This window comes from Lissotriton vulgaris, chromosome 1_1 (genome assembly GCF_964263255.1).
Source record: "Lissotriton vulgaris chromosome 1_1, aLisVul1.2, whole genome shotgun sequence".
Taxonomy (NCBI): domain Eukaryota; kingdom Metazoa; phylum Chordata; class Amphibia; order Caudata; family Salamandridae; genus Lissotriton; species Lissotriton vulgaris.
Genome location: NC_141685.1, coordinates 817,086,656 through 817,099,301, shown reverse-complemented (window position 1 = coordinate 817,099,301; position 12,646 = coordinate 817,086,656). Strand labels below are relative to the sequence as shown.

The 12,646-nt window shown below is 45.9% G+C and overlaps 1 protein-coding gene across 1 annotated transcript in view; it reads left to right on the top strand.

Annotated features, from left to right (window-relative positions):
• NIBAN1 (niban apoptosis regulator 1) overlaps positions 1–12,646 on the top strand; it is a 393,109-nt gene that overhangs the window by 353,110 nt on the left and 27,353 nt on the right. Inside the window, exon 10 of the mRNA XM_086957112.1 lies at positions 10,974–11,135. Coding sequence (XP_086813238.1) covers positions 10,974–11,135 — 162 coding nt within the window. The remainder of the gene's footprint in view (positions 1–10,973; positions 11,136–12,646) is intronic.

The window sequence follows — 12,646 nt, the reverse complement described above, 5'->3', positions numbered from 1 at the left end:
ATGACATCATCTTAGAACCATCTAAGGCATCATATGAAAGCAACATTCTAATGAGTGAAAGATGTGAGTAATGATAAAGTGATGAACCACATAACATATAAATATAACACATCTCCCCCCTTTATCAACACAACGAACATAAAAATAACGTATTAAATAAAGCTTGACACATAACAAGTAAACAAAAGTAAAATCAAAAACATAAACATTCAAATAAGCAGGTATCCTTCTCTCACTTGCATCCCTCAAAATGCATGAAAACTAGACCCATCTCCCTGCCTTGCAGGTATCCTTCTCTCACTTGCAAAATTTGGCGACGAGGATGGGATTTATTCTTTAAAGGAAGACCTGAACATCTTCATGCCAGACACAGCTGGACCAACTGCTCACTGATGCCACAGGCATGACATCATCTTAGAACCATCTAAGGCATCATAAGAAAGCAACATTCTAATGAGTGAAAGATGTGAGTAATGATAAAGTGATGAACCACATAACATATAAATATAACACTAATCCTTCAGACTTTCGCCCTTTTAGTGGGAAAATGTCGTCACCGACAGTTTATATTTTCAGCCATTCAGCTCGCCCAGTAAGGGATGGTGTAGGCTACCATGACTTTCAGAAGAACTTACTACTTAACAACCTTGTTTTATTTTTAATGGTCCAGTGGAAATGCCTGCTGTATTTCCATTTTGTTGACGGCGATGCCTCATTGTGAGGCCTGTCCTTCAGCATCTTCTTAGGGGTATCTCCACTGCTGGATATTTTTGAGATAAAAAAATAGGCGAATGGGCACAAAGTCGTCCGTAAAAGCCCACCACCGGTACTTCCTGTAGTGAGTGAGCCACCCGGCCCTCACCAGAAAATGTTGCACATTGTATCACTCCTCCAGAGGACATAAATAAAGAGGCGGACAACCGCACAGGGTCTTCCCCCATACCCGTGACCACTATGTGTGTCTCCTTTCATAGGCCTCACCACGCACGCGGCTCGCCATCACCCTCCAGACCTGGTGCACCACATTGGCGACGAGGTGGTACTCACCCGCACCTCCCATAGTTCCAGCCACAACTAGGTCCAGCTGGCGTGTCAATCTGCCCTGTCAGGAGGCCGCTCCAGTTACCCTGGCAGCATCGATGTTCATCCGCGCAACGCGCTCCAGTTCGGCGCCCTGCACACAGCTCCATCACGCCCCGGCAGCATCAAGGCGGGCGCTCTGACGTTAAGTTTGGCCATCCCCATCCGCCCAGGTGGTTGTGCTATAATCTGGTCCTCCAAACATGCAGGTTTCATGACCAGAGGGAGGAAATTTGTTCCTAGCTCATCCAGGGGTGCCCATCTGTGCTGCTGTGCCGGCTGATCCTCCAACAGCTAGGGATGTCGCTCAATGACATACTCATACTTGGGAGGTCACATGAACTATCGAGCACATGAGCCGACAAGATGGAAGTGGCCCTCAGCAGACATCCGACTACGGCCGGGGTATCTCGACCCACCCAAATCAAAGAGGAGAGGGTAGATGTAATTAGTAGTGGCCAAGTCCAGCCCGTGCTGCCCCGAAGATGCCAGTGGGGGGACCTTGTGAAAACTGTGGCACCGAGCTCTCACCAACCTGCTATACAAAAGGAAAACTTGCTCACGGTGCAGCAAACAGAACCATTTCTCAAAAGTCTGCAGTAGTAGAAGATCTAGAGCCACTTTCAACAGGCCTCGTGGAAGGGCGGTCAACATTAACAGCTGTCACTTGACGAACCGTTGAGGCAGGAGGACGGCACCCCACCAGGCCTGTGGTTTGACATGGAAGGGGAGGATGACGATGTGTTCGTGGTGTCTTTCGCCAGCCGCACAGATCGGTGTCGGCGACCACCTCCCATGTGTTCTATACGAGTGGCAGGCTCCACACTGTGTGCGCTCATCGACACCCGAGCATCCGTGAACTGCATGGACACCGAACAGTACAAGTGTCTCTGGCCTCGCCCCCCTTCCCTCACCAAGGCAAAGATCTACACCTACAGCGGGGCCTAGCCACTCTCTCTATGAGGAGTGATCGAGGTAGACGTGGCTAGTGAGAAACACGCTACTTAAGCTAAGTTCCACATGACCAACGGGAAGAAAGGCACCCTCCTCAGCTGCCACATGGCAGAAGGCCTCGAGATAGTCTTCTTTGCTAACCAGATCCATGACTTCCACGCAGACGCCATCCTGTGTGAATTTCCGACACTGTTGGGGAAGTTCAAAGACAGACAAGTCAGGTTACACATCGACTCCGCGATCCGGCCGACAGCACTGAGGCACAGACTGGTACCCTTCCACTTGTGCCCACAAGTAGAGGAGGAGCTAAGAAAACTGGAGGAGTTGGGTGTCATTGAGAGGGTCACGGGCCCAACCCCATGAGTGTCACCCCTGGTCATCACCTCAAAGCAGCCGGGAGCCACCAGGCTGTGCTTTGACATGTGCCTCCCCAATCAGGCGATGAATAGGGAGCGCCATCTGACACCCACCATGGACGACATCGTGGAGTACCTCAGAGGGGCAAGGTGGTTTTCCAAACTGGACCTAAACGCAGGATACCATCAGCTCGAACCTTCACCCGAAAGCAGGTACATCACCACTTTCTCTACCCAGGTTGGATTGAGAAGATACAAGCAGCTGAGATTTGTGGTGTCGTCAGCCACAGAAGTCTTTCAGAACGCCTTGTCAGGCCTAGAAGGAGTCATAAATCTCAGCGGCGACATTCTGATATTCTCAAGCAGCCTAGAGGAACTCCATGCACACCTACGTGACACGCACCAGCGTCTGTCAAACAGTCGCCTCACCGTCAATAAAGCTATATGCTCCATCTACTGAAAGTCAGTTGACTTCTTCGGATACATCTTCTCATGCGACAGACTTCAGGTGGACCCAAAGAAGGCCATTGCCATCTGGATTGCGCAAATCCACACCACCCCAACGGAGGTCTGCAGTTTCCTAGGGATGGCCACATACTGTGGTCGCTTCATCCACAAACTCGCATCGCTGTCAGAACCTCTGCGAGCACTCACAAAAAGCGGAGCATCCTGGGACTGGACCGCGAAAGCTAATGCATCATTTCATGCCATCGAGGATGCACTGATGGAAAAGATAGTCATGGCATACTTTCATCTGGGGTGGCACACAGAGGTGGTAGTTGACCCAAGCCCATCGGCCTTGGAGCTGTCCTCCTCCAGGAGAATGCAAGTAATGACTGGGAACCAGTGGCATCCTCCAGCAGAGCAATTTCCAAGACAGAAACATGGTATGCCCAAATCGAGAGAGAGGCCCTTGCCATTAAGTGGGCATGCCAGCACTTTCACCTCTATCTGTCCTACAGTAGATGCCAACATTTTCTAGGCAGCACCCTCTCGCTGAACATGAAAGACCTAGACATGCGGCAACAATTATGGGGAGTTCACAGCAAGCTCAGTGAAGGCATCCATGGGGTGGTTCCACGAGGTCAAGCAATCGTGGTCCCGAGCAAGTTACAGTATCGGGTTGTTAGCCTCGCCCATGTTGGGCACCAAGGTGTAGCCAAGACGAAAAGTGTGATTCCCCGGGATGGACACCATGGTGGAGGAGATGATTCGTCAGTGCCACTCCTGCACAATCACCGGAAGCGGCCCTGCGCCAGCTCCCGTCCTCACAGAAAAGCCCAGTGGCAAACCCTGGTCAGAGATGAGCATTGACTTTGGATGTGTCTCCGACAGCTGCAGCACCCTAGTCATGATGGACTCGCACTCCAAGTTCCCAGCTGTGGAGGTCGGGTGGAAGTTCTGTATGCCTTACAAAACGGACGTGTGGGAGATCATTTGCCACGCATGAGACCATGGTATCTGCCAGATGGGGTGCCCGTTTGGTAACCGGGAACGTGTCCTGGTTCAAAAAGGTGGTGGGACCCCCATCTGGGCAGAAGCAGGACGCTGATCCAGAGATGGAGGAGGACATCTTCGTAGACACTGCAATTTCTCCCGTGTGCGGCAGAGCGCATCTCGTGCCAACGAGAACAGAGTGGTGTCGACAGGAGGTTTACTACGCATGGCCCAAGGAAGTGCATCTTCATCAAAAAGCCCAGCTGGAGCAGGACTCCTTTCCAACTGCCGGAGCCAGTCGTAGTAACTTTGGCCTTATCCTGCCCCCAGCCAACGACTCTGAGACTTTTTATGTTTCATGCCTCAGGAGTGATGGCTGAGCGACGAGCAAGAGACTGAAGAAAAGGAGGGATGTAATGAGTGAGTCACCAGGCCCTCACCAGACAATGTTGCACATTGTATCACTCCTCCGGACGGGCTCGCCCAGAGGAGATAAATAACGGGGCGGATGATCGCATGGGGTCTTCGCCCATACTCACGAACACTCCGTGTCTCCTTTCATAGGGAACCGGATAGGGCTCACTGCACATGCACCCAGGCATCACCCTCCTGACCTGGCACGCTACACTTCCAAATACCAAGGCCTTTTTGTGTGATTCCACCTCATGCCCTCTTCTTCCCGCTAATTACTTTTTCTTCCTTTCTCTTTATTTCACTCTTCCAGGTTTTGGGGCGTTCAACGCTGCTTTATCCCCTTGTCACTGTTTCCTTGTTTTCTCTCTTCTTCCTTTCTCCCTTTCTCACGGTCAAAGTTTGATGATGAAAATTAATGTCCACACCCACAAAAATGAGGGCCAGTATCCACCACGTGTAACTACTCACACAAATTAAGCCCTGTTCATAACCAGACTAGTAATCAAAAGTAGCCTTGGCAAAAAAGTTACCAGCCACATTCCCTTCCACCCCTCTCTCCAACTCTTTTTCCACCCGTTACTTCTCTGTGTCTAGTGGAGCCCACCACATACAAAAGGTAGTGGGGCAGGGTAGGGGGTGCGCAGGAGGGGTAGTGCGGGGAGAGGAGATTAGGGCAAAAAAAAATTTAACATTTACCTTAATTTGCCAGCCACGTCGCACCAGGTCCTTCGGCTTCCGTGTCCAAGCAGGTAATGGGAGTGGGACTGCATGAGACTCCCTGTCCAATCAGCACGGGAATTGGCCTGAGCATGTAGGAAAGACGTCCTACTCTGATCAGGGAGTCTGTGGGGTTTCTTCAGCCTGGCTGCTGGAGAAACCAAAGTGCACATGTGTGTTTTGGTCTGCTTGAGACAGCTGGCCAAACACACGTGCACTTGCAGAGTACACATAGCACTCCTCCTACCCCCTCCCTGCACACGCTGGCTGAGCCAGCTGCGTAAAAATAAAATGATAAATATCAATTTATTTCTAAGCTGCTGGCTCTGCCAGTGGAGCAACACTCCTCTGCCATTGCGGAGGAGCCGCGCCTGGTGTCTGTCCCTCGCCTTCTTCACTTCCCCTCTTTGCACTTTGGCTCCCTTTCCGTTATCTCTCTCCTCTGCGTGATGTAATTAATCTCACAGGGCTGAAGAAAGTGACAGAGGCGCCAGTACCTGTTCTGGGCCTTCAGAAACCATCATCCAATGGCACCACAGGGGAATGCCCTGTTGGATTAATGGCTAGTCCACCCCTGCTGGGTGTTTTATGACGTAATCATGCTTGCGTTTAGCTGGCATTAGAACTAACGGGTAACTACTTGCATGCTAAACGAATGTGTGGTAATGAAGCGTTCAATCTATTGCCGGTGTTGTAAAGGCACAACGTGATTCCGGCTTCATAACAAAGGATGTTTCCCCTGCTGGGTTTCTCCTCTATCCCTGAGGCCACTGTGCTCCCAGAAGTCTGAGTGTCATAAGAAATGGTAGCCCGCAGGCCGTCCCCTTGCTCCATCCCCCACTCACAGGTAAATGTGGCTGCTTGGGAGATCTGCCTGCAGACCCTGTGGAGAATGAGAAATATTCTGCATCCAGGTGTCTGCCTTTTTGACAGTACATAATTTGTGTCTTTTCCGAAGTTGGGGGAGGTTGCTAGTTCTAAAATCTTACGGTTGAATCAATCAAAAAATAGAGTCATAAATGGCATACCTTGTGTCACTCCATTATTGTAATTGCATTTATATAATGCTTACTACCCCTGACAAGGTGTTGAAGTGCTTTTCGGTGAGTAGCACACTACCCCGGAACCCAAAAAGGATTAGTGGTGAATTAGTATAGGAATATATGAAATGTATTTAAGCGGTGGACATGTGAGTTTGGTATTTGGATTCAAAAAGGATAATGGAGGGATAGAAGAGAGAAGTGTTTGCATTTATATAGCCCTAGCTACTCCTGATGAGGCGTTGAATCTCTTTTCAGTGAATAGCACGCTACTCCAGAACCCCAAAACAGGGTTATTGGGGAATTAGCATTGGGAAATATTAAATTAATTTCAGCGGTGGACATGTGAGTCTGTTATTTGGATTGAAAAAGGATTATGTACCTGATACCAAAAATGCGTTAAGGTGTCAAATACCACTGCTTTGTGTGCTGGGCATATAGAGGGGTATCATATGCACGTCTACAAGGAGGATCGATGAAATTAATTGGGAGATAGAAAACTTTGTAGTAAGTGAAGCAGTGTCCGGATGGGGCAAACGAGGGCCCGTATGGATTAGATATCCTTTACGAGTTAGAGAGGTGACTGCACCTCGGTTAAGGTTCAACCCTTGGTTGTTCTATTTAAGGAAGTGTCCACGTAAAGTAGATGGTGGCATAAATCTTTAAAGATGCACGACATATGATATATTGGTTCCATTGCCCTTGTCCTTAGGAGCCCAAGAAGAAATTGAAGGCTGAAAAGCGTCTGCGTCGACAGTTTTTTATAGAGGAGTCTCTATTAAAAGGAAAAGTGCAACTTAGTTGTTAGAGCACATTAGAGTAAAGGGTATAGAGGTGTTCTACCTCATGTGCTTAGAAGACTACCTCTGAGTGTATAACCCAGATTAAGTGAGTGAACACTTACCATTAGAAATATGTGGGTATTAGCAACGTAGATTTCAGTTTATAATTGTTTTTGCTGTTTATGTTCATATATTTATATATATGTACTTTTGTATGTTTTTGTATGTTTTTGTGTTTAATAAGTTCAGAATGATTCATTTTCAAAGATCGGTCCCATGGCATATGTGTGTTGTGAATTGATTTTTTCGATGTATTCCCATAGAATTTGGCACTACATGTAGGGTAATTGATTGTTTCCTATGATTTAAGAAAAATAAGATATTGATTCCTCCTTATCTATTTCACTGCATATGATAGTGTTCTGTACCCAGGTATAGGAGGGTAATTTGGGTAACCCCCTTGTTTTTGCTAGGCCATCTAGGGGGGTGCACAACATGAGATGCCTCATAGCACACTGGCAATCAGCAGTTCAATCTCAGACTCACTCCAGCAGAGTAGCAGCGTCTCTTGATGGACCCAAGCCTGAGGAGAAATCCTCAGCAGCAAGCTCTTTCCTCCTCTCAGGTCCCTACAGGAAGCCCACAGAGTCCAACCAAACATTAAGTGGAAGTCATGCTTTAGCCTTTTACTTTGTGGCATCATCAGACATCCCTTGTGAAATGGATGGAGTGTTCGAAGCTAAAATAATCTCTTGTTTCAATTTGAATGAACCTATAAACCATGAAATCGTGTTCCTTTCCTTGTTGGAGACAGAACGCTTAACAAATAGCAGGATGACTTTGGTGCTCTATAAAAATCTTGCCATCTCCAATGCACCTAGGTTTTTGATTTTGGACACACTTGTTTCAAATTGAAGCAGATCATGGGTTCCAAAATCTATTGTTGACATAAGATGGGAGAAGCCATTTTAGGATAAACAATTAGCAACTCTACAAGATCAGAGAAGATCACATTTGATTTATCTGACAAATTTCTTTGAATGTGATCAAAAAGACTACCATATAGCCACTAATGTGCGTATTCCGAAGATGATACTGTGTGAATCATGATGTCTAGGCTGATATCAGCCCCTCAAGATCATTGAAATGTGCATGCTCTCCGGCTGTCATGCAACAAAGATGCATTCAAAGCATGTAAATTTGCAAACTATGCAGTGAAACAGTTGAACACATTGTATAGCATTTACAGTGATGCTTCATCCCCAACAATACGTTCATGTCATCTGACCTCCCTACTGTACATTACCATGCCGCTTTGAAAGCTCTTGGTTGTGCCATTGCAGATGTGGTTCAGAATAAGGACCGATTTCAAGTTGGCTGTTGGAAAGTGGCAATGAGGTTCACAGTGCATTGTAGGTAGTGGGGCTGTGGTGAAACGTTGGAACAATGAAATTAAAGTTTAATTGAGCCTTATAAATATGACTACCTTCTTAGATAAATGTATTTTTGATGATCCCATCATAATGGCAACTTCGATATCGAAAGACCCTCAAAGATCGACCTTCTTGTTGTGTTAGATGCCATGGCAAGGGCTGCTTTTGAGCTGGCGGTGCATTGCAGCCTTCTCCCGCTTTGATGTGCATTTCTAATTTGTCAGTTCCCTTTATATTTCCTGTTTCCAAATAACAAGAGGACTTTCATTGCTGAGCCCTATAACGCGTTCATGTGCAATGGCACCCACTTGGGATTTCAGTTCTTTCTATGATCCAACTTGCGGTTGTGATTGATGTGTTATGTTGGCAGCCTACATGTCAGTTTTGTTCTATTGGTGCCTGCCTTCTCTTTCATTTGCTGCCCTTATTTTGGGAGTGGTACGTTGCTCACATGCTTTATGTATACATGACAAATTGTATTCAGTTTTTTATCATTATTCTACTTCCTCATAATGCATGTGATGCAATGTATTTCATCAGCTTAATATCTTATATCAAAATAATTCTGTTTTATTTCAGTGTTACTTTAGCTTTTCACATCTTTACTCTAGAGAAGGCAGCACAGTCCCAGATCTCAAGTGCTTCCATCTGAAGGCACCTGTTAGTCATTCATTCTACGTGTGCTCCTACACTTATCATGGGAAATCCAAACTACAAATACTAGAATGCAAAGAGAAGACCAAGAGAACAAAATAAAAACACTGCTCACACCTAACATGATCTCCTCATTAAGGAATTCTAAAAGTGGGAAGGAACAAGGTTCAAAGGCCCGAGACCTAGGCTCAGTAACTTGCTATAATCACAATACTGTCGAGATCACAGATGACGCTGGCGACAGCTTCATACTTTTTCTTATTCAAGGTTTATTGAGGTCCATCAGAGGTTTAGCCAGTGTTCTATGTGGTGAGGTCTCCCCAACACACATCAACCCCTTCCAAAGCTGCCCACTCACATTCTGGTCTCCCATCATATTGACAACCTCCTACAGATGCCGTCCACATGGTCTCCACCACACCGCCAGTCTTTCAAAGCTGCCAGTCCACTGGCCAGTCTCCACCACACCACCAGTCTTTCAAAGCTGCCCACGTACAGGCATGTCCCCATCCTTCATGTGCCGGTGTTATACAGCTGCACCCAACACACAGACAGTACCCCTATGCTAACTTATCCATCCAACAGACAAGAATCCACAGCTGCACGCCCTCAGCAGTCCCCGCCACAGAGCCAGGGATTCCGTTCACCCGCACATAGGCTCGCGCACTTGAAGAAAAGAGGCCCGTGGATGCGAACGGGCATGTAGCACGCTATTGTGAGTAATTACAGGAAGTGGTGCTTGTGTTTCACTGCCTTGGGTCATGAACCCCAAGGCTATTTATTTGCTTCGGTCCCTACCTCACTGTCTCAACTGTTCCGACCGGATGGGAAGGGACCAATTCAAGACAACCCTCTATGGGTTAACATGGTGGTTGAACCCACCAACATTCTCAACATAACAGTCCCCACCACACAGCCAGTGTTCATCCGCTTCTGGTTCAGAGTATGGAACCCATCACACGTCCTGAATCCCATAGCTACCAGCCCAAAGGATGGCAACTATCACACAGCATTCCACCGCTCCCTTACATTGTTTGGATCCAAGCTGCAGTCTTCTCATTGGAGCCAGGTGGGTTCACTTATTCTTTAAAAAAACAACAACAACAAAAACCACATATAACCATATGTACGCCATGTGTGAAACGACAGTCTAAGTTGAGGTTGATTTCAATGTTTGTGTGTATTCACGTTTATTTATGAAAAAACAGTCAGTATCGTCCCATTAAATTACTTTGTTTTGTAAATAAATTGTAGTCCCAACCATGAAAAAAGAAACTTGCCATTTAAAGTCACGAGTCCTGCACTTTCCTCTTGTCTAATCCATTAAAATGGCACCACGTCTTGGTCTTGGTTATGGTTTTGGAAGTGTTAGCTCATGTTCCACAAGCTGCTCGGTTCTAGCTTCTCCTTCTGCGACACGATGACACAACATGTCCTGGCACAGTTAACAGGACACTGTTTTGGCTCCAGAACTGTGTTTGACTCTTTGCTCAGTGTGGGTGGGGAGATGACTGAGCAATGGTGCGCTTATAGAATTGTTTCCATGACTTCACTTGCCCCCCTCTGGACCAATAAGTGAGATCCTGACAAGTCATTTAAGTATACGATGTTTCAGTTCCTTTATTTGTCAAATTGTGAGCGCTCAGAATCATGCTGAACCACAGATTGAACACTATAACAATAAAACCTGACATGTATATATTGCCAATGTATAGTTATGATGTGTGGGACAGTCTTTTATCTTCCAGTCCCAGTTTTCCATCAGCACTGCAGGGCAGAAGACTGTAATAAATAACAAGTAACACTACACAACTTAGGCTTTAATCTATGCTTGTCCTTTTTTTGTGGGTCTACTGTTTTATTTAGCAAGTTAGTTGTGCTTTATTATTAGCAACATGCTAGTGGTAAAGCTCATTTACTCAGTTGCCTGTCCCCCTCTCGTTCCAGCTCCTATTTTGAATCCTTTCAATATCTTCTCTTCCTGTTTTCTCCTCGTTATGACATCCTCTACCACCGTATGCAATGATGCCTTCAATTGCTCTCCACCACACATTTCCTTCTTGTGTCTTCTCACCACAAATAAACGGCGCTCTGGTTTATTTACAGAGTTTGGCACAGTTGGAAACCCTTCCCTCAAGTTCAGTCAAGATGGAGCCATGTTACTTGAAGTTGAATCTGCTGCGCGAAGAGCTGCAGGACCTCAAGAGGCGCTTCAAGTTCTACCACATTGACCTGGTAGAGCAGAAGGCGCAAAATGATATGCAGGAGGTAAGTGCCAGGGGTATTCAGGAGTTGAATTCAGAGAGTCACACCTGTCCGTGTTTTATGGCAATGAATTGTCTGTTCTACAAGGTCTGAATAAGGAGTGATGCTATACAAATCAACCTAGAAAGAGACCTCAATGTATTTCATGTTACACATTTCTGCCTCACTGTCACCAAGGGTGACTTAACCTTCACGACACAGACAAAAGGCCAATTCAACAGAAAAAAAGGAAATGCATAGCTTCTCACATGGACAATATAGAAGATGCTGCAAATAAGACACAGCCTCTTTCTCCTTGCACACCACACATATACTACATGAATAAAATAATGAAATTGGGGTAAGGGTAGCCCATACCACTGATCCAGCAGTTCACCAACAACAGATACTCCACTACCATATACTCACCTGGGCCCATAAAAACTCACAGTGGTTGAAACCGCTGGTGTTAGTTTAAGTTTTATAAAACAAACTGTTCAAGATTAGTTTATTCAATACTTCTTCTAAATCTTTAATTAACCCTTCACAGATCAACAAGTTCTTTCCTCTGGTCGATGGACCATTAGTTGAACAAGTTGATGGTGATAATTAACAAAGGTAACTTTTCTATTTTATAAGTAAATCACCACAGACTCAAGAAGTTTTCAAAACTTTATCAACATTTTTAGATGCATGTGAACAATCTCAAGACAGTGCAGTCACCATCATTTATAGGAGAGAAAATTCAGTTAATAAACACAATATATTTATTTCTGACTCACGCAATAACTGATGTCGGAAAGGGAGAGGACAGAGAGAAAAGATCAAAAACATTAGCTTATAACAGAAAATTATATTTACCAAGGATGGTGTGGAAGACCAACCCCCTGGCCAAAGGGCTGGTGGGGGTCCCCTGAGATAGATTCAGGAGACAAAGACTTCAGGACAGGAATCAGGACAGGATAGTTACCCTCCCTAAGATACCGATGGTTGCGCTGCACCCCTCTCTGATACTCTCTTCCTCCTCGAGATTCTTCTGCGATCTTCAATCTAACCCAATTAAATTAGGACAGAAAGTTCTGCTTTAGGTTCTGCAATCAGCTCTTCATCAGCAATTTAGCATCTCACAGCCTCAGCTTCTCTCTCCAGCATTCTCAGGTCTCCGCTCTTCACCCTCTGCTCTCTTCTCTGTTCTACACCGCCTCTTCAGACTAACTAACTAAAGCTGTCTTAATTATACCTTTCGTTCTTCATGTTCCACCCATTAATGTTTCAGGGTCTGGCAAAGAGGGGGGGGGGGGATCTTCATCACACCTTGCTTACATGTCACTAAATTCAGTTAAACCATTGTTCGTAAATCCAACCCCTTACTTTTTATTCATACATTTTATTCCCATCCACTACATGTATCTATATTGCAACAATAATACACTACGATGAATAGAACATTTCAGTGTTGAACTCTGCACCATCCGTTCCCATGGTGTAGCACTTGTCCTTTGGCTCTCTTTTAACTGCTGTGTCATTGACCATTA